This window comes from Ahaetulla prasina, chromosome 3 (assembly GCF_028640845.1).
Source record: "Ahaetulla prasina isolate Xishuangbanna chromosome 3, ASM2864084v1, whole genome shotgun sequence".
In the NCBI taxonomy this organism is placed as follows: domain Eukaryota; kingdom Metazoa; phylum Chordata; class Lepidosauria; order Squamata; family Colubridae; genus Ahaetulla; species Ahaetulla prasina.
The window spans coordinates 159,649,309-159,670,586 of NC_080541.1; the positions used below are offsets into that span (position 1 = coordinate 159,649,309).

Sequence of the window (21,278 nt, forward strand, 5' to 3'; positions counted from 1 at the left end):
GCCCACAAGAAATGTAGGAAATGCCACCATTCCCAGCCTTCTGAGCACATCAGCTTATCCTGGCAGAGGATGAGGAAAGTCGATTTCAAAGCCTTTGGAAATCACCAGCTTGGAAAAAGCTAAATTATGTAGGGCTATTCAGCTACAACTTCGTGTTTAGGTTTTGTCTTTTGAAGCGAGATAATGATAGCTAGCTAGCTAGCTAATTAGATAGATAGATAGATAGATAGATAGATAGATAGATAGATAGATAGATAGATAGATAGATAGATAGATAGATAGATTAGAAAGAAAACAGAACAAAAAAACAGAATAATAGAGTTGGAAGGGACCTTGGAGGTCTTCTAGTCTAACCCCTGCTTACGCAGGAAACCTTATACCACTTCAAATGCTTATCCAATATCTTCTTAAAAACTTCCAGTGTTAGAGCATTCACAACTTCTGGAGGCAAGTTGTTCCACTGGTTAATTGTTCTAACTGTCAGGAAATTTCTCCTTAGTTCTAGGTTGCTTCTCTCCTTGATTAGTTTCCACCCATGCTTCTTGTCCTGCCCTCAGGTGCTTTGGAGAATAGTTTGATTCCCCCTTCTTTGTGGCAGCCCCTGAGATATTGGAATGTTCCTATCATGTCACCCCTAAACTAGACATACCCAGTTCACATGCCCCGTGAGGCGTCTTCCCTGCATGTCACACACGCACGCTCGCTGGGAAAAAAAAGGATGGATGGATGGATGGAAGGAAGGAAGGAAGGATGGATTGATGGATGGAGGCGACCGCTTTGAAGCGCAACCCTTCTCCCGCAACTAAGGGGGGGGGGTCAATGTTTTCCCCAATCCTAGGGTGTGGGGAAACAGTCATTCTTTCTTCCCCCCTAGTCTCTCCCGAGATCGCACTGCAGCGCCCATCATCCCCAGCCGGCAATCTGAGCTCGTGCCATCGATGTGGTCCTTGAACTTCCCCTCCTTGTTTCTAACCCAGCCTAGGATGGCGGCGTGGAGGGTATGGTGGTGGTAAAGCGACCAGGAGAAAGCTTTCGCTCTTTTCGAGAGGTCCTCTTGGAAGGCTGCCTTGGAAAGGGAAAGTGGGAGGGGCAGAGATTTCTCCTCAAGGTCCCCTTGAAGGCTGGGTTGGAAAGGGAAAGTGGGAGGGGCAGAGATTTCTTCCTCGGGTCCCCTTGGAAGGCTGGGTTGGAAAGGAAAGTGGGAGGGGCAGAGATTTCTTCCTCGGGTCCTTCTAGAGTCCTTGAGAAACTGATATCATACAAGGTTAATAAATTATACTCCTCCTCCTCATTGATGAGTTTTCATCCTGAAATTGATTGAAACATTGTACCATCATATGCTGCCATAGTATAGTGTTAACAACATCTGTAAAGATGATATATGAGCATGACACTAAGTTTTTCTATATTTCCCCCTTTATTGAAAAACTTCCATCATGCTTCTTTCTGAAAACAAAGGTCATTATAATATACCTCATTATATATTTGATTTGATGATATTTCAGTTAATAAATACCATTTAAGGTGTTAAGCTTCCTTTCTTTTTCAGCAGCAAAGTGAATTACAACTTTAAAGAACTTTATTACTTTATATTCATTTATTTTAAGTATAGATTTTAGATTTTTAAACAAATATGTTTAGAGCTTTTATATCTTTCAAGTTATTCAAATTATCCCCTCAGCAGGTATATAATGGCATCCAATTCCAATATCATGTTGGGGCTTTTGAGCAAGGGAGGAGGAACGCGAGCACCGCCTTTCGCGCTGGCATTCCGGGATTTCCCTTTGTTTAGAGCTGGGAATCCTCCTTCCCCCTTTTGCACTTTTATTGTTTTTCGTTCAAATAAATATTCATGTTATTTTACTTGGCTCTATCTTTATTTTTTACATTGACCAGTAGCTGCCTCATTTCCCACCCTCGGCTTATACTCGAGTCAATAGTTTTTCCCAGTTTTTTGTGGTAAAATTAGGTGCCTCGGCTTATATTCGGGTCGGCTTATACTCGAGTATATACGGTAAATAGGGATACTTTACTCAATGAATTAAGGAAATAATTTTGAAATGAACTGTTTTGTTACCTTTTTTTTGTTTATCTCAAAACATAAACATCATCATTCAAGAGACCTTTCTGGCAATAGATTTTTTTTAAAAGCCATCACAACAGAACTTGTGTTTTGTTGTTTCGACAAGATTCTTTCCACCTCTTCATTTGAGGTAAATTGATTGCTACAACACATTCTTTCAATTTGGGCTAAAGCAGGGGTCTGCAAACTTGTCTCTTTTAAGACTTGTGGACTTCAGCTCCCAGAGTTCAGATTTGCTTTGCTGGCTGAGGAACTCTGGGAGTTGAAGTCCACAAGACTTAAAAGAGACAAGTTTGCAGACCCCTGGGGTAAAGTAAAAGTCCACATGTATCAAGCCTGGACTATATGATGGGGGTGGGTGGGTAAGATAGGAGATCCAGCATCTCATTTTTCTCTTGGATGGCTCATGAGGAATGATGCCTAGCCTTGCTATATTTTAGCAAAATGTCCTTCTTGCAGGGGTGAAATGCTCCCGGTTCAGACCGGATCGCCCAATCCAGTAGCGATGGCAGTGGGTGGTTCAGAAAACTGGTAACAAAAATACATTCCCGCCCCCACCCCGTGTGACTATCAGAGGTTTTTTGGTTTTTTTTTTTTATTTTTAAAAGAATTTTTTCTTCGGCTGAAAAAATGCTTTTAAAAGTAAAAAATAAAAGCCTCTGATGATTGCGTGGCTCAGCTGGGATCGTCAGAACCCTTTTTCTACAAGTTTTCTACAAATTCTTTAGCCGAAGAGGTTATAGAAAAAATGCTTTCAAAATGTTCTGGTGATCAGGCAACTCAGCTGGGATCGTCAGAACCCTTTAAAAGCTTTTTTTCCTCTGGTGATCCCAGCTAAGTTGCCTGATCATCACAGACTTTTAAAAGCATTTTTTTACAATCTCTTCGGCCGAAGAGGTTGTAAAAAAATGCTTTTAAAAGTTAAAAAAAAAGTTGGGCGCGCCCACCCAGTCACATTACCCCATCCAACAAATTTTACATTTCACCCCTGCCTTCTTTCCTTACGAACTCTTCCCATTTGTTGTTTCAAAGTTTGCAGTGTTACAGTGTAGCACCCCAACTTGATATTTATTCCAAGTTCAAAGAAATCATGTGAATAACTCCATCTATACTGCAAAAACCTATATCCATGAGTTTTTGTGCCAAAGGCTAAGTGTTGATTTCTCTTTCCACAGATCAAACTTTGTAATGATGTCCCATGGAGGGACACTCCATTTCTAGACCATGATATTTAATCAGCTGTCAAATGTATCACATGTTGAAGAAGTTACTCCTCTTCATTTATGTGGTGTGATAACACTTGCTGCAAATTGAGGCTTTCATCTCTGCAGTCAGTGTGTTTGGAACCCATCTTGCACAAAACTTCATGGTCTGAAGAAGATCAATTACGTGTTCCATACGTTATTGTAAAATGCCAAGCTTGACAGTAATTTCCTTTCACCCATTGTCATTAATAATTTCATCAATCTTTCTTGTGTGAAGTGTGTTGGTTGCTGTCAATCTTCATATATATATTTGATTGGAAGTTGCCCAGAATTTGATATAAGATGGCAGGCTATATAAATTTTTTAAATAAATAAATAACATCCACTAGCAGTTTGAATTTTGGGGCCCATAATACACAATACTTGTGTCATCACAGTCATCATCATATAGAATTTCAATTTGGAGAGATTCCTTCAGCAGTATAACATTCAAACTTGTCACAGTGCTTAAAGTTCACTGATGAGAAGACTCTGCAGGTATTCCTTTCTCTCTCACACAGGCACAGCAATACAACCTTTTCTCAGAACAATTTCCCACCTACTGAAGCAGATGGTGATGAACACTTCAGAGTTAGGTTACATCAATACTGCCATTTGTTGGTGACTTACAACACAGGGTACATTACTTCTCATTCAAATCTCATAAACTTCAGAATACTATAATACTAAATTATTATTATTTATATTTATTTAATATTAATATATTATTAATACTAAATAAATAATAATGAAAACGAATGCTAGTTCTTTCCACTGCTTTGATATAGTAGTCTTTTCCTAAGCAGAAAATCATTTCTAACAAGTTTTTCAAGAGTCATGAAAAATCAGCATTAATGTCATTTCTGTCTAATAAGTGTGGCACTAAGTTTAATTAATTTTTCTGTACAATCATTCTTTATTCATAAGGAATAATTGGTGTTTCATAGAGATTTTTATTAATAAATTGCATTAAGTATAATCTTACGATGACCAGCAAGCAGCTGAATAGTAGAAATAACTGAAGGGGGGAAAAAAGATGAAGTTCCTAATAAAGTCTCATTAAAGAACGTATCTTGTAATTTTTTACTTAAATGTAATAAAATAATTGTATAAGTAGAGATCTTTCTCCTTTTTTAATTAATTGCAACTAATATTCAAATGCAATACTTCGGATGATTCATTCCCAAGATGAGGATAAACTACATTTCAGTGAGGCATAATGTGCTTTCTACACATATCCATAGGCATATAGATTCGTATCAGAAGACAAAAAAGATCATACTTTGAAATTACCTTGTTAGCAGACCAGGGAGCTGAAGATAATGGTTCAAGATTGTTTTCCATAATAACATCCTTCATTGTGATCAAATATGTTGACATTAACAGAATTATGTTAATTCCTTCAAACGGGGCACCAGTATACATGTTGTATTTGTCCCTTGTATAAGTCTGAGCACCTTTTGGAATATTTTGTAAAACATCATATAATTTAAAGCTTAAAAATAACTTTAAGAACAAATACAGGGATGTTATTGCTATAACAAAGTGGGGTCTTTGGTGAGCTTGGTTGTTTTCTTGATTTTATTAGCCAATTAGGTAACATTATCAGTGCTGATGATATTACCCACTTGGGTAATAAAAGCATGAGAATATTCAAGTCTTTCCTTCATCCATGATAATGTTTTCCTTATTGAAATGGGTTATGGATGAAACAGTCATCTTAAATATTCTTCATGGATATGGCTGGATGCTGCTTATGAATTTTCTCAAAGTTTTGAGATACTGCAAAACCAGGAAACACATTTGTATAAAAAGTGTTTTGCCACAATCAGACTAGATGAGGTGTGCTTAGTGTAGTACAGACCTTGCTTAGATTCAATAGGTAAATACCATCTTAGCCCTCGAAGGAAGGCAGGAGGGAAAGAAACGAAAGATCGCCCTGCTTTGATTGTCTTTTCTATAAAGAGAGGAGAGATCTGTGTCAGGTTTTCAACATTCTGTTACTATACATTTTAATACAAAGTAGAACTTCAGTAGTTCTTATGCTATCTTTTTCCTGACCTCCCTAGGAAGTCTGATTCTTAAAAAAACCTCATGTGGGCCTAATTTTGGTATGAAATAAAGGCTGATATCCAATTTCCTATATCAGTGTAAAACATTGTACTTTTCTTCTGGATTGCACATCTCTTTGAATGATGGCTAGATTACAACCTTCATGATGATCTGGCAGTCATATTTTAACACATCTTTGCCTTGTTGCTTTAAGCAGCTAGAAACCCTTCTGTTGTTGTGAGTAGTACCACACAGGAATTCGGAATATGATACACTGTAAAAGAGGACATGTTTTCCTTTCTGGCATATTGTACTCATATCAATGCACCCACATGGCTCTTTTATGCATAACTTATGAGAATACATGCAAAGTCACATCAACTGGATTTAGTTCTGTTCTGTCCAACTCCCAATTCACTATACAAATTAGGCTAAACCTCCAAGTTTCAAATCTTAACATTAGGGTAATACAATATATAAAATGTTAACCACTAATTTTATCATAACTTTACTAATCAGCTTTAATTAACTTCTTTAACTCAACTACGTTTATTTATTAATATATGACTTTATCTTGACAAGGGTCCTCTTCCATTGCGAGGCTGTTCATTTCAAAGATGTGCAGAGTCTTCCAAATAAACAGCAATATTTGTATATTTGTCAGTTATTCTAAAGGTCTGATGGGGCAGACGCTGCAAAAATAAAACGGCTTGCTATAACACCGATGCATCTCTTTTACAACTGTATTATATCTCATCCATTTCAGCATTAAGCCCTTGATGTCCAAAGAGTTGAGTTTTTATATGAGGAGCAGATAGAAAATTCTGTAACTTTGAAAATGGCATATGATTATTTTATAGTCTTTAAAAGGCTGTGAACAAAAAGCTTTCAGAACTGTCCATTACACTATAGAGAAAACTGTAAAAATACATGGCTAACTCAATTTGAATGTAGTTTTCACAAGATTTATACATTCAAGAGGATATGTTATTTCATTATAATCGTAGGCATTAAGATCTTAAAAGGTAATGCATCACATTGATTAATGTGTTTTTATAGGAATGGAAAGAAGGGAAGAAATCTCAGGGTTTGCATGTATAGTAAGTATTAATATAAATCTACATTTATATTATAAATCTAAAATACCATTCAGGTTTCATTTGTAAGTTAATACAGGTAGAGCTTGTTTACCGCCTGCCTCATTTAACAACTGTTTGAAATTACAGTGGTGTTAAAACAAGAGCTTTGCAACCCAACTTCATATTTATATATTATATTCATATATTATATTCATATAACTTGAAATCCTAGGCTTAGAAAACTTGGAACTCCGTCGCCTTCGACAAGACCTAAGCTTAACTCACAGAATCATCTATTGTAATGTCCTTCCTGTTAAAGACTACTTCAGCTTTATTTGCAATAATACTAGAGCAACTAATAGATTTAAACTTAATGTCAACCGCTTTAATCTAGATTGCAGAAAATATGACTTCTGTAATAAAGTGCTTGGAATACTTTACCTGACTCTGTGGTCTCTTCCCATAATCCTAAAAGCTTTATCCAAAAACTTTCTACTATTGACCTCACCCCAATCCTAAGAGGACCATAAGGGGCGTGCATAAGCGCACAAACATGCCTACCGTTCCTGCCCTATTGTTTTTCTTTTCTTCTTCCTATATATATATATGCTTATACCTCCTTATATTTACTCATATATGTGTTTATATACTATATAATCTTTTTTGTATGATACCTACATATACTATTGTGACAAAATAAATAAATAAATAAAATAAATAAATATTTACAACTGTTCCAGCATCCCATAGTCACCTGATTGCTATTGGTTGCTTTGATACTAGAATACATTTATGACTGTCACAGTGTCCCATGGTCACACAATCACAATTTGGGGGCTTCACAACGGGCTTGCAACCGTCTGAGTTAATAGTGAAGACAGAGTAAAATCATTAATTGTGGTCAGATGATGTCTTTCTTAGTGCCGTAGCACTTAGAGGAGTTACCAGTCCCAATTGTCGTTCCTAAGCAACGAATTGTTGTACTTCAATTTGCTGCTATGTGATGAATGTTGCACCAACAATTCAGCTGCTTTGCAAACAACTTGCATTTACAATGGTTACTTGCAGTGTCTTGTAGTCATGTGATTGCGATTTGTACCTTCCCAGCCAGCTTCTTACAAAAAAAGTCAATTGAGGAAGCCAGATTCACTTAATGGATCATATGATTCACTTAACAACCACAGTGATTTCTTTAATGATCATATAAAATTGATCATAAAATGGGGTATGGTCACGTGATTATCTGTCTTATGACCAGACTGAATTTCAGTGGAAATTCTAGTCCCATTGTTGCTTGTAAGCAACAAAAATAAAAGAAAACATAATAAGAAAACAAAAAAAAGAGTCATATAATATCCATTCAATATCAATATGAAACTAATTCAGTTCTTAAGGTTGTCATTAAACAAAGGCCATAGAGGAACATTGCTTCATCTTCTCATTTTTATATTACAGTATTTTTCAGAATATTAGACACATTTCCGCCCCCCCTCCCAAAAAGGGGCTGAAAAGTTGGGTGTGTCTTATTCTTCGAATGTAGCTTTTTTTGAAGTTTTTTTTCAGCCCTAACAAGGCGCTAGCAAGTGAAGCAATCTTCCGCACTTTGCCTGCTTTTCTCATTGTTGCTCCTTCCTATGATCAGCTCTGCTTTAGAAGCTATTTTTCAGCCCTAACAAGTGAAGTGGTCTTCCGCACTTCACCTGCTTTTCTCATTGCTTCTCTCTTTGATGATCAGCTGTGCTTTAGAAACTGGTTTTTATCCCCAACCAGGTGTGTATGAGTGTAGTGAGTGCACAGACATGTGCTCAAAACCAGTGAACTAATGTGCTGAAACTGACCAAACTAATGACGCTAGCCAGATGAATACCTGGTAGGCAGAATTTTTTTTCCTATTTTCCTCCCCAAAAATGACAGTGTGTCTTATACTCCGGTGTGTCTTATACTTTGAAAAATAAAGTATAAATCCTTTAAACATAGACAACAGACTTATATCCTGAATCTATTCCATAGAACCAGGAAGTGTTAGAAATTTCTTACAATTTATATGAGAATTGTTGCTGAATCTCAGACTCACTAGTGATAAAGGTCTTCATAAAATGACAAATTCCATAATTTAGGAATATAATTTTACATTATAGTTACATATTCAACTATGCAGCACAAGTTTGAATCACATCTTTCATCTCAAAAAATATTTGATGTCTATTCTTTAAAAAAAAAAAAGGATTCAATAGACATGCAATAATATTTTCTGATTCTTCTGAAGACTATAATGTAATTATATTAGTATATAACTACTATTAATCTTCATTCTGTGTTTTAATTTGATACAAAATTGAGTTGTTGGTTTCACTTCAAGCACAACAGTTATTTCTGAGGTAATTAAACATCTGGCCTATGCTGTTTTGTCAGTAACATATTTCAACTATATTATTACTCAGTAGATGCTATAGTAAGTCATACTCAAAACACAATATTTTTTTAAAAAAACAACAATTATTAAATAATTTAAGATATTTAGCCTTTCTTCGGTCTGGATATTTCAGTAGACCAAATTCTCAACTATTTTCAAATTTTAAATTATTCTATGTAAATTTCTTGTGTAATTCTGAACCAAAATATGTAACCTATTAATAACTAAATATGAGATGTTTTGGCCTACCATAGACATTTTCTTATAAATTTATTTATTTATCTGAAAGGCATTCCTTCTTAAAATCTAGTCTCAATGTGATATTGATTTTTATTGCATAAAATTTACTCCAGAAATTTAATGGACATTTTAGCTATTTTAGCGCTATACATACTGAAATCACAGCTATAAAGTTAGACATAATCAATTCAACATATTGTGATACAGCTCATGGAAAACATAAACCTAAGTATTTTATAGTGTTTGTACAAAAAGTAAATCCATACTTCTTGCAGTAGTCTATAGATGCTAAAGGCAATAAATTAGACTTTCCAATTGATAGTATAACCAGACTACAAACCATATTGCAGCTTTGTAATTTTTGTACCAGAGCTCAAGGCAGCATATATAATTTATCCAAAACAACAATTTTGATTATGTAAATCGGGCTCAAATTGTGATTGGCTCAGACTCATACCTTGAGCTGGCTGAAGGTGAACTAGAATACCGTAATCAGTATTACCATGTTGGCTCTCAAAAAATCTCAGAAAATCTCAGTGAGCTTTGGTAATGGAAGGACATAATGATTAGACACAGTCATAATACCATTAGTATACTCCTGTTAGCATTTTTCCCCAAAGAATTGGGAGAACATTGGCACATTTATGTGGACTGGCACCAAGATATTGTTATTTTTATGTTTCAATCAGTTGTGTTTTATAGTTTTGAAAATGATTATATATATCTTTTAATTCTAGAGTTGGCTGAAAGATGGGCGGCTACATAAATAATAATAAATAAATAAAATAATAAATAAATAAGTAAATATATTTAAATGTATTCAAGAATGACATTAAAAAAGTAACATTCAAATACCAACTATGAGTATCTGTGTGTAAGAAAATATCTTGGACCAAGAAAACAGTCTAAACAAAATTTGTACTCTTGTTACTAGTATCAGCTTCGTTGCTGCTGCCGCTGCTGTATTATAGTTAGATATTATATAATACTGTATGTACAGTATATAGCAGTGATGGCTAACCTTTACTGGACTGAGTGCTAAAGCACGTGTGCATGCCCGAACCATCCAAATGCAATGCACGCACGCCGCTCCACATGCTCACCCCCACCCCCATGCATGTGTGCATGCCCCCACATGGTCAAGGGCCCCCTGCGCATGAGGCCCACACACATGCACCTTGCTCCCCACACATGCTCATGTGCGTCCCCGCATGCACCCTGCCCCACCGCACATGCGTGTGCACCCCCCACATGCACACTGTGCATGTGCAAATGCCCCCCGCATGCCACATGCCCCCCGCACATGCGCGGCAGAGATTCAAAGACCAGCTTGCTGGCAGGAGGCACACGCGCATGCAAAGCAGAGAACTGGGGCTACGGCTTGCATGCCATCAGAGAGAGCACTGCGTGCCACCTCTGGGACATGTGCCAAGGGTTTGCCATCATGGTATATAGCAGGGGTAGTCAATTTTTTTATACCTACTGCCCATTTTTGTATCTCTGTTAGTAGTAAAATTTTCTAACTGCCCACCAATTCCACAGTAATGCGCCATGTACCATCGTCTGCGCATGCCTCTCGCGCAGCGTGGATTGGGTTTGGGGGCGCACCAGCTACCAGCTTTGCTTGTCTGTTACAGCTGAGTGGTGTGGGGGGAGATGTGCGAGCTATTCTGGGACAAGGCTCTTTTGTTTGCGGTCGCACTATAGCACCATTAGTTTTACTTAGGTAACGTGAACTAAACTTATACGTGGGCGATACAAATAGTATATTTTCAGAAATTTAAATTGTCACGGGGAATTTTATGAAAACCTAATGAAAATGTTTTTAAATAATGCTATAAAAATTTTTTTTAAAGTCAATTAAATTAAAAAAAAGAGAAGTGCTTCAGTATCGGACAAAACCCCTACTGCCCACCATGAAAGCTGGAACACCCACTAGTGGGCGGTTGATCCAGGTTGACTACCACTGGTATATAGTGTATATTGCTGTTATTATAGCTCAGCCTATGGATCTTCTGTTTCTTGAACATTTTGCTTCTGATTAAAAATAATGGAAGACTCCAAAAGAACCTTTGTTTGTATGGGTTATTTTTTATTGATATTTACCATATTAAACATTTAAATTGATTTGTTCCTAGAATATTTATTTATTAATATTATTATTAAATATTTATTAAAGCACATAAAAATAACATCATTAACATAAATAAAAATGTTTTGTAACAATATTGTGATAGAATATTTTTCAAGAAAACTTTATAGATTTTTAAAAAGTAAAGAATAATAGTGAGAAGAATGATATTGTTTTAATATTTGCTAATATTTGCAACGTCTGACAAATCATCAGGATTTTGCCATATCTAAGCAGATATGTTTAGACTTTAAGAAAAAATACTCCAAAAGGAATTTAGTAAATAATTACTTACCCCTTTCCTTTGATGTCTCCTCACAGTTTTCTTAACATTTCTTCATCACTCATCAGTATTGATGTATATGTGTATTTGTGCACGTGTTGCTCTGATTCTTTTCTATATACTACTTTTACATTATTTTGCTATCATGTGAAATTAAAGCTATTATGTACTCTGTTAAATCTCATTTCTTTGAGTTTGATATGTAACAAACTCTTCCAGTCTGTTAGATACTATCTTTCTCAGTTTTGCTGGCATAATTTCTCAGTTTTGCTGGCAAATTTAACAGATTCTCCCTACGTTGCTAGCAATATTACTGTAGATAGATACTTCATCAATTCCTATAACCATCTAGCTTAGTAATGACAAAGGTGATTATCTAGCTTTCTGTTTTGATCCTAGAGGTTCTTTTAATGAGGGAATACATTCTAAGGTATCTTGGGTGTTCACATATATACTGTGTAGAATTTCAGTGCTCTTTTTTCATCTTTGTTCAGGGCTCTCTTTCCATTTTGTTCCATCTTTGTTCAATCTTTGAACCAGTTACTTTCTATTCATTGTGTCCTTTGGCACGTTAATTCAAAGTTAGGACCTCTTTCTGAGTTCAGAGAGTTTTTGGAATATATTCTTGTTTTTCTATGTCTCTTTCCATGTTTGATGTTTTACAGATGTCATTGTAATAATACTTCTTGTCTCTGCCAACTGCTCTCTGAAAATCTTTATTAAGTTCCTTTGTGATATTCTTGTCTTTCTTGCCCTTGGCTTTTGTTCTTGTCTTCAGGTTTTTATTATGCTGGCTTTTTTCTTTTTACTGGTGTTTGGCACTCTCTTTTCACACTTATCGTAACAATTTCTTTGATTTCATTCTAGAGCTTTTCTGGCTTCCTATCACTTAAGTTCAAGAGTTCAAAGACATTTCTTGTGTTCTTGAAAATGGTGGGAATGTGGTCAAAAACATATTGTGGAAACTCTTACACATGAACTGTTTGTGGTCTGTTCCACAGTCATTCCTTGGCAACATCTTTATTGTTGTAACTGAGCACTTCCATATCCTGTTACCAATGATATAGCACAGTGTCGGTGAACCTATGGCATGCATGCTGGAAGCGGCACACAAAACCATCCCGTGAAAAATGTGCATCCTCGCTGGCTCTAATTCAGCATTCCTGTGATCATATGCATGCCGGTCAGTTCGCTGTCACGTGCGTGGGAGTGGCGGAACCCGGAAGAGCGGTGTTCCGCCACACATGCGCAGGTCAGCACCTGGCCTTCCAGGTTGACGTTGCTTGCATGCATGATGGCCAGCAGTTCATCGAACATGCTTCCATGCCGGTATCTGGGTGTCCAGGTGCTGGCTCATGCATGTGCGATGGACCGCCGCTCTTCTGGGTATCGGCATTCCCGTGCGTGTGAAGGCCAGCGGGGCCATGCATACCTCATGGGATGGTTTTGCATGCCACTTCTGGAATGCAGGCCGGCACACAGGCACGTCAAAGGTTCACCAACATGGATATAGCAGCTTGATTTCAGTGTATTCTGCCTGGTGTTCTCCATGTATATAAGGGTTGCTTTGATTTGGAAAACGCTACAGATAGTATGACAATTATTACAGTGTTGAAAAGATAACTGGCCTATTTAAGATCTTCACACCAACCCTCGGGGACATGATTGCTATTACTATTGGCATGCATTGTTCTATGTCTGACCTATGTTCTTCTCTCCTCTCTTGCAGAGTAGAGAGATTGCAGAGCAAAGGATTGCAAAAGAGTAAGATGTTTGCTCTTCTGCATATCAAAAACAATGCAATTGCACAGGCGGTTGAAAAGAGTCAAGAAACAAGACATTGCCTACAATTTCCTCTTGCCTGCTTGCTTTTTTTTTTTTTCCTCTCACACTTCTCCCACAGATCAAAGAGATTGGAGAGGAAAATTTTTCAGGGGAATAAGCTGTTTGCATAGTGTGCCCATGTTCCAGAGCTGCCAGCGCAGTTCCATTTCTTTTGATATGTACAAGACAATAAACAGGCACTCAGGCATTCCAAAGGAGGAGAAAAGACAAACAAAAGCCAAAAGTGTGAAACTGAATAGTATTGTATCTTTCCAGCTGAAAAGTACAATCATAGTCATATGATTTCTCACTTAGTGACCACTTCATTTCGGAATAGACTTGCCAGTCCCAATTAGGATCATTAAGTGAGGACCTGTAAAAGCAATAAGAAATCTGGCAGAAATGTATACATTCTTTCCCTATGTCATTTCTGTTTCCTAGGCCATATAGTCCAACTACATTTTCCTCTTTAGTGTTTCCAACTTTGGCGTTCCTGTCTCTAATCACCAACAACACATCTTGTGTGCATGTTCTGTTGATTTTAGATTGAATTTGACTATTAAATTGTCAAACTTTTCTTTTTCTGCATCAGTGGTTGGAGCATGAGCTTGGCTAATATAATAATAATTAGGGTAGTCTGTGAAATCTAATGGATATTATTTGATCCTTAACTGCACCGTACCTAAATAATGTCTTAGTTATATCCTTCCCAATTTTGAAAGCAATGCTATTTCTTCTTTGGTTTTGGTGTCCTTAATAGTAAACCAGAGGTTCCCAATCTTTTTCGCCCGCGGCTCCCCCGGAAATCCGACCTGCAACTGCGCATGCGCACCAGACGCCCCAGAAATGGCGCATCAGCGCCAGACCCAGCGGGCGCAGATATTCCGCGGCGCCCCCATGATGATAGCGCGGCTCCCTGGGGAGCCGCGGCTCACACTTTGGGAATCACTGTAGTAAACCATAGATCTTCTGTCTATGTTGAGCTTCTTCCATACTAATCCTTCCTACATCCCATGTTCCCACTGTACTTCTTTCTCTACAGTTTTGAATTTCCTTTTCCTGCATGGCAACATCGGGAACTAGACATCCCAAAGGGTTTTAATCTAGTCACATCATATACACCTGGGGTGTCAAATTTGCAGCACACAGGCCAGATGCATCACATGCTGACCACGTCCACCCCAGTTTAGCAAAGGGGGAAGAAGTTGTGATACGTCACATGACGACAACGTAAAACCACAAGTTTGATACCCCTGATATACACCATTAATACTCTGAAATATTGTCAGCTGTTCCTCAGAAGCATGTTGTGGACTATTCAGCCTGAAGATTCTATCACTCAGGGCTATATCATCAGTCATTTTATCTTGTCTGCTCATCTAATTAATTTGGTACCGTGTTTCCCTGAAAATAAGACCCTGTCTTATATTTTTTTGAACTTCAAAATAAGTGCTTGGCCTTATTTTCAGGGAGGTCTTATTATTTTGGGGCGTGTGGAACAAGATGGGGCTTCTCTTGCCATCTAACCTGATTTCCAGCTCTGCGTTTAAATATTTTTGGGGAGGGCTTATTTTCGGGGGGAGGCTTATTTTAGTGCATGCGCTCAAAAGCCCGATTAAGCTTATTATCAGGGGATGTTTTATTTTTGGGGAAACAGGGTACAATACAGGAGTAGTTTACCATTGCCATCTCCCTCAATGTATCAAATGATGCTTTTGCCATTGTCACTGAGATGATTGTTCATAATCCTCCCTTATTGATGCTGCTCAGTATAGCCATTGGTGGACAGTTCATGTCCTGCAAGGAACATATCCCAGGGTACTTTACCTGTCCCTCCCAGGAACCCCTTTTCATGAGACATCACAGCAGGACTTGAGCAGGGACATCAATGACACACTCATTTGAATTATTTGGTGAAGCCAGAATGGCTGGTACCAGAGGGAGCCTTTCAAGATAGAAGCAGATAATTCAATTTATTGGGTCTTCCTTCTAAGTAGATTCAGAATAGGTATTTTGCATTAAGCCATTTTATATATTTCTACAACATGCTAGAAATGTCAGGTGTAGACAACCAGATTTATGCATGTAGAGTTCAAGCTACCATATTTTTCAGAATATAAGATGCACCTTAATTTTTGGGGAGGAAAATAAGTAAAAAGCTGATTGGTGGGTGGATTGGACTCCTGGAATACCCTCAATCAGCTGTTCCCAGAGGTGAATTTTAGCAATAGGTTCCTTGGTTGTGACTCTGTAGCTTGATTTTATTTTTAATTTTTTTGCTTTTTTTTTCTTGCCTCTGAAACTTCTGAAACTCCATTTCAGAAAAAAACTTTTTTTCCTGTCTCTGAAAGCCTCCGAAACAGAGCTTCAGAAAAAAAGCCTCTGAAGCTCTGTTTGGGGGCTTTTTTTCCTGAAGCTCTGTTTGGGGGCTTCTTTTCTTAAGCTTCATTTCTGATGCTTTTTTCAGCCTCTGAAACCTGTGTTTCAGAGGCTGAAACAGAGCTACATTTGGGCTACATTCGGAATATAAGATGCACCCAAATTTTCACCCTCTTTTTTGGGGGGAAAAGGTCCGTCTTATGCTCCGAATAATATGGTACCTATTTATTGTATTCTGCCAGTAACACAGGAATATCCCCAGACTGCTTGCTTTCTCTTGAGTACAGATAGATAATGTTCTGTGGAGCTTAGGGAGGGTTAGTCCATAATCTCCTGTGGCTGCATAATGATGCCAGGCTAATCTTTTATTTGAGTTCTCTTTCCTGTCTGGCTGGGTGTTTCCCAACAAGAAATTCCTTTTAATTTGCTCAGAGAAACATCCTTAATTTTAAATATATGAATAGGTTTCTCAAAAGACAATGACGTGCCTCATAACTTTTGAATAACAGTCATGCTGTAATCATATATGCACAATACTATGCAGTTACTTTAAAATTTTAGAAATCCGGCCGTATATCTTTAAATAAATATGAAGATCTGGTCATTCTTAATACAAATCTATGAAAACTCTTTGTGCTTTTGTTTCAGCATGAGAATGAAAGTGGCTGTAAATTAGATTCTGTGAAATATCTTGTTCCTTATTTTTGAACTGATTAGTTTCGTACTGTTGGCAGTGACTTACCCTGTTGAAATCAGCTTGGGATTTTGTAGCAATTTTCAGCATGGTGTTCCAACCCCTGAGGGACTGTAAATATTCTGTCAAACCTTTTCCAATGGATGTGTATTTCATTTGTGAGATGTACTGTGCTCATTTAAAAGAACCACTCTTCAATCTGTGATGGAACATTTTCAAAAGCGTAGAGAGGCAGCAGTCTGACACACTGACTGAAGTATTTTTCCTTCCTACGATGTATTGGCTCCATTAATATGAATAGAATGTCCGTATTGTATTGAATTTTGTATTGCAGTATTCTAATTATTCAAATGGCATTTTAGATGAAATAAGTAATATACAAAAATGTTATCATTTGCTATAGAAATTACTAAAATCACTACCATTGAAATATTGGTAAATCTATCTTGCCAATTTTAAACTTCTTTTTTAAAAAAAAATATGCTATTAGCACATATTAATATAACAAATGTGAGTAATAAATAGTGGATCAGATAAGAAAACTGGTTATTCTAATATTTTGAGAATAGTCAAGAAAATATATTTGGAAAATGTGACAAGCTCTTTTGAAGTCTTGGTTCATGGCTGATTAGTTGCTTGTATTTCTTTGGGGTCTTTTTCAGAAGAACAAAATAATAGTCAATTCAGATCTTAATATTCATCAAATGACTTGCACAAGCCTAATACATAAAATCATCAGAATTTCAAATATCTGCATTCCTCTGTCACTAAAAAACAAGGATGCACTATGAAATGTTGTTACTAGAGATTTTTTGTAATTTATTTCAAAGTCCTTGGGATATTTATTCTAAGAAGTAAGTCGCAAAATTCCCCAAAATATTCATAAATCATATATTAGTGGCAAATGTTAATGTAGCCATTCTTTCTATTAGAAAAGTATCATTTCATAATTATGTAAGTCATGGGTAACATTAAAAAAAATCTTTTCTAGACAACTAAGATCATTCTATTAATAGCATCCTTTTTTTTTTTAATTTACAGATGTTACTTGGAAGATGGAGCTTCAAAAGGTGCCTGGCTGAATCGATCAAGTATTATTTTTGCAGGAGGAGACAAGTGGTCAGTAGATCCTCGAGTTTCAATTGCAACAGCAAATAAAAGGGAATACAGTCTCCAGATACAGAATGTGGATGTGTCAGATGATGGTCTATATACTTGTTCAGTGCAGACCCAGCACACGCCCAGAACCATGCAGGTGTACTTAACTGTAAAAGGTATAAGTGATTCCATTTTCTAAATTTTAATTAATTTTTATAGACAGAATAGATTTGGCATCTGATTCTAAGGGATAATTAACTCATTTATAGCTTCTTCTTTTTTGATGCCATGAATTTAAAATACAGTTGGCATAATTGTAGTCACTTACAAACACATATCAAAATGTGTGGGAGTATGAATGTTTTGTGAAAAAGAGATGGGAGGATTGATTTTGTGCTTGCAGAAAGATGTGTGGTATTTGTTAAAATTAAGAGATGTCATGTATTCTAATTTTAAAAGTTAGAATTTTAATCAGAACTCCCATTAAGAAAAAGATTTTGCTTGTTATTCCCTGCACGAAATATGCATCAGTTTGTTAAAATGTTTCCTTTTACATACTCCTATTAGTTTGCTACAGCTAGATACCATTATGAAACTAGCACCAGAAAAAGAATTGAAGATAAGTATCCCCTTCTAGTCTAATAGTTTTTCTCAATTGAATTATTTTGAGCCAAGCTTATTGCAGACCTTATTCAACATTTTAGTTACAAGTTAAAATAATTTATATCCATAATGATTTCCAAATTATGAATTTGGATTAAATGAACCCTATTCTTTCTTGCTGTTCAGTTCAGCATCCACTCTAAAACAACCTGATGTTTCATCTTTTTCTTATGCACCTACCTTAACTTGCAGTGTTGAGAACTCCTCCCTTGTCTACCTTATGAACCTCTTATTTCATCAAAAGAATGCAAAAGTAGAGTGAATTTCTCAGTTCAGTGTAGCATCTCCTTATTTTAGTGGAGGTACAAAGTAAAAATATAAATTATTTTCAGTTTGTTGTCTCTCCCTTAGAGCCAACATTGCCATCCCATTTTTCTCCATTAGAGATGTATGTAGTAAATTAGATTATTTGCTGAAGTTTTCTTTTGACTACTGCGATATTTCCTAGTTTCATACAGAAACATTACTTAAGTAAGAAAAGTGTATTTTTTTTCACGGTCTCCATGCATTAGATTTGCCACACCACTCTTTTGATTAACCAATACTTCAAATACCTAATAGATCTAATATTTTCCACCATAATTGATATATGACTCTGGCTTCATATTTAACCAAAGCATAGAATCCTTTTCAGGATGTTTGTAGTAAACATATACATCATATGTCTAAAGATAAAGAAAAAGGATGTCCTGTATATTCAGAGGGACTTGTGTATTGGCTATGTTTCACATGTAGCAGTAATATGCTTAACAATACAGTGGATTAAGTATTTATTCATGAACTGCAACACAGACTATCACATAAACTGTTCCTAAAGTGGTTTGTTGGTCCCTCTTTTCCCCAGCCAGATTCCAGCCATCAATGAATTGCAAGCAGCTAGCATTACTTTTTTTAAAAAAAATAACCCCCCAAAATGAGAGTGCTATAGAGTAGCTGACATGAAAGCCATTCCAAGTTAAGAAAAGAGCTGATATTTTGTTAAATTTTCTACCTTGGCCAAATTTGGGCAATGTCACTTCATTCAGTCAGCATGCTAAGCATAACCAAATTTAGTCAAATTTACCATATGAAACAGGTCATATTTTCTCTTGATCTATGCTTAGCTTAGTTGGATCCTGTTTTGGGTCTGGTGAAGCTGTTCTTCCAGGCACGTTAACTCATCTCTGTTTTATAATGTCTCTTCTCAAATAGTGACTCCTGGTAGGATCACCTCTGCATAAGCCTGATTTTTCCACTCCCAGAATGAAATTCTGTCAGTTCTTGATAAACCATTAAAAAGAAATTCATACAGCCCACACTAAGAATATATTGGAGGATGAAAAAAAAGTTATTATTCTGAAATTTATTTTAGCTAAGACACATCCTGAATGCATGCATTTTGGTTCACAGAATTTTTCAGCCTTAATGGGCATGCTCAGAATTCTGGGAAATGAAGTCCATATGTTTGAAAGGTACCAAATTTGTTGAATGCTGCCCCAAACCCTAAGAAAAAGATGCTTTGGACCAGGCAATGTTCCAAGTATTAAAAATGTCTGGCATGTGATTCCATCAATTTGAGCCAAAAAGCAAGAAGAGTATCCCATGCTTTTACTGATGGCAATACACAAAAGAAAATTGTGTCAAAATAGTGTACCTTTGCTGGAAAAAAACATTCTCTGAAAAATGGATATGGCATTCTGAAAATACTGCAGATAAGATTCAGTGGAAATGAATATGTTTTTCTTTCGAAAACTAGAAAATAACAACAATTACGGTCTTGTAGGGAAAATAGCAAGTTGATGTAGGTAGCTCAGAAGAGCATTTATTTTGGTAATCAAAGTTCTTCCTGTATCTTTATATGGAAACAAATAAGCATTCAAGTCATTTCCTGCAAGTATTAATAAAGTTCAAGAGGATAGATATTATTATTGCAAACAGGGTCAAAGAAAAGAGCATAAATGCCACTGAAAACAGTGTTCCCTGGAAATTTGCAAAAGTAAAACAAAAACACAAAAGCATGCTGTCAAATACACAGTTTTTCAGAAAACTCTTTCATCCTTGTCCTGGCAACACAAGTTCAGGTGCACATTTGAACTTGATAATTTGTGTGGCGGGTCTCCAGGTACAATGAAACTGAATAGTTAGAAAGGCCCAAAACATTTATCACACTTATCACCATTGAAGCTGCTGTACATTTTATATAACAAAGCACCATTTTGTATCAATAACCTTCTCAGAGATTAGACATGCCTGATTAACTATTCTAAGGGACAGGTGGTTTAGGAATTAGCAATCAGATGAAAGAAGCCTTTGATCTCATGAGTTGCAGTGCCAAACTGACTTGGACATCTGATTGCTGCCTATCTTTTTCCTAAAATGTCCTTTTATGCTGTCACTACAGATTTCTGTATTTAAGCCCCAATAAAGTACAAACAAAGAAAATCAGATTAGAAATACCTTACGCGAGCGTGTGTGTGTTTGTTTGTTTTATAAAAGATAAAAAGATGAATGAATGAATGAATGAATGAATGAAGAAAGATCACTTTGTTTATTTAGAGGCATTTATTTTGTAATAAAATCTGGGGGCTTACAAGGATAAGTATCAGTAATATATTTGACGCTGTATCCTAAATCGGATCATTGGTTCATTTCATCTGATATCGTCCACTTTACTCACTATGACTTTCCAGATTTTCAACAAAAGGTTTTTATACTAAGATTATTTCTTTTTTATACTTCAGATGGCAGGGCTAATCCTTCTTAGCTTGCTACTGTTTCGTGCACTAGTACTGTATATTATAAAAGAACAGTGTTTATCATCACTGAATATACAACTGTTTATTGGCATGTTTGTTTCATAAACACTGACAAAAATCCTTGGAGCTCTTACTTAAGGTCCCTAGGTTAAGGATATAGTTAGTGACTGAAATCATTGCTTTATTAATATTGCAATATGATGGAAATATGGAACAAAGAATGGTTCTAATAAATGCCAGGTCTTTTGTTTTAGCAGTAGTGTAGTTATTGTTTGACTGCTGTCATATGAACCAATATTTAAATATAACCAATGATTTTTTTAAAAAGTATACTGGAAGAATTTATCCTAATATATAATA

At 36.3% G+C, this 21,278-nt stretch overlaps 1 protein-coding gene across 1 annotated transcript in view; it reads left to right on the plus strand.

The window, feature by feature from the left end:
• The window catches only part of NEGR1 (neuronal growth regulator 1), a 602,993-nt gene that overhangs the window by 305,474 nt on the left and 276,241 nt on the right, over nucleotides 1-21,278 (plus strand). Inside the window, exon 2 of the mRNA XM_058177707.1 lies at nucleotides 17,464-17,696. Coding sequence (XP_058033690.1) covers nucleotides 17,464-17,696 — 233 coding nt within the window. The remainder of the gene's footprint in view (nucleotides 1-17,463; nucleotides 17,697-21,278) is intronic.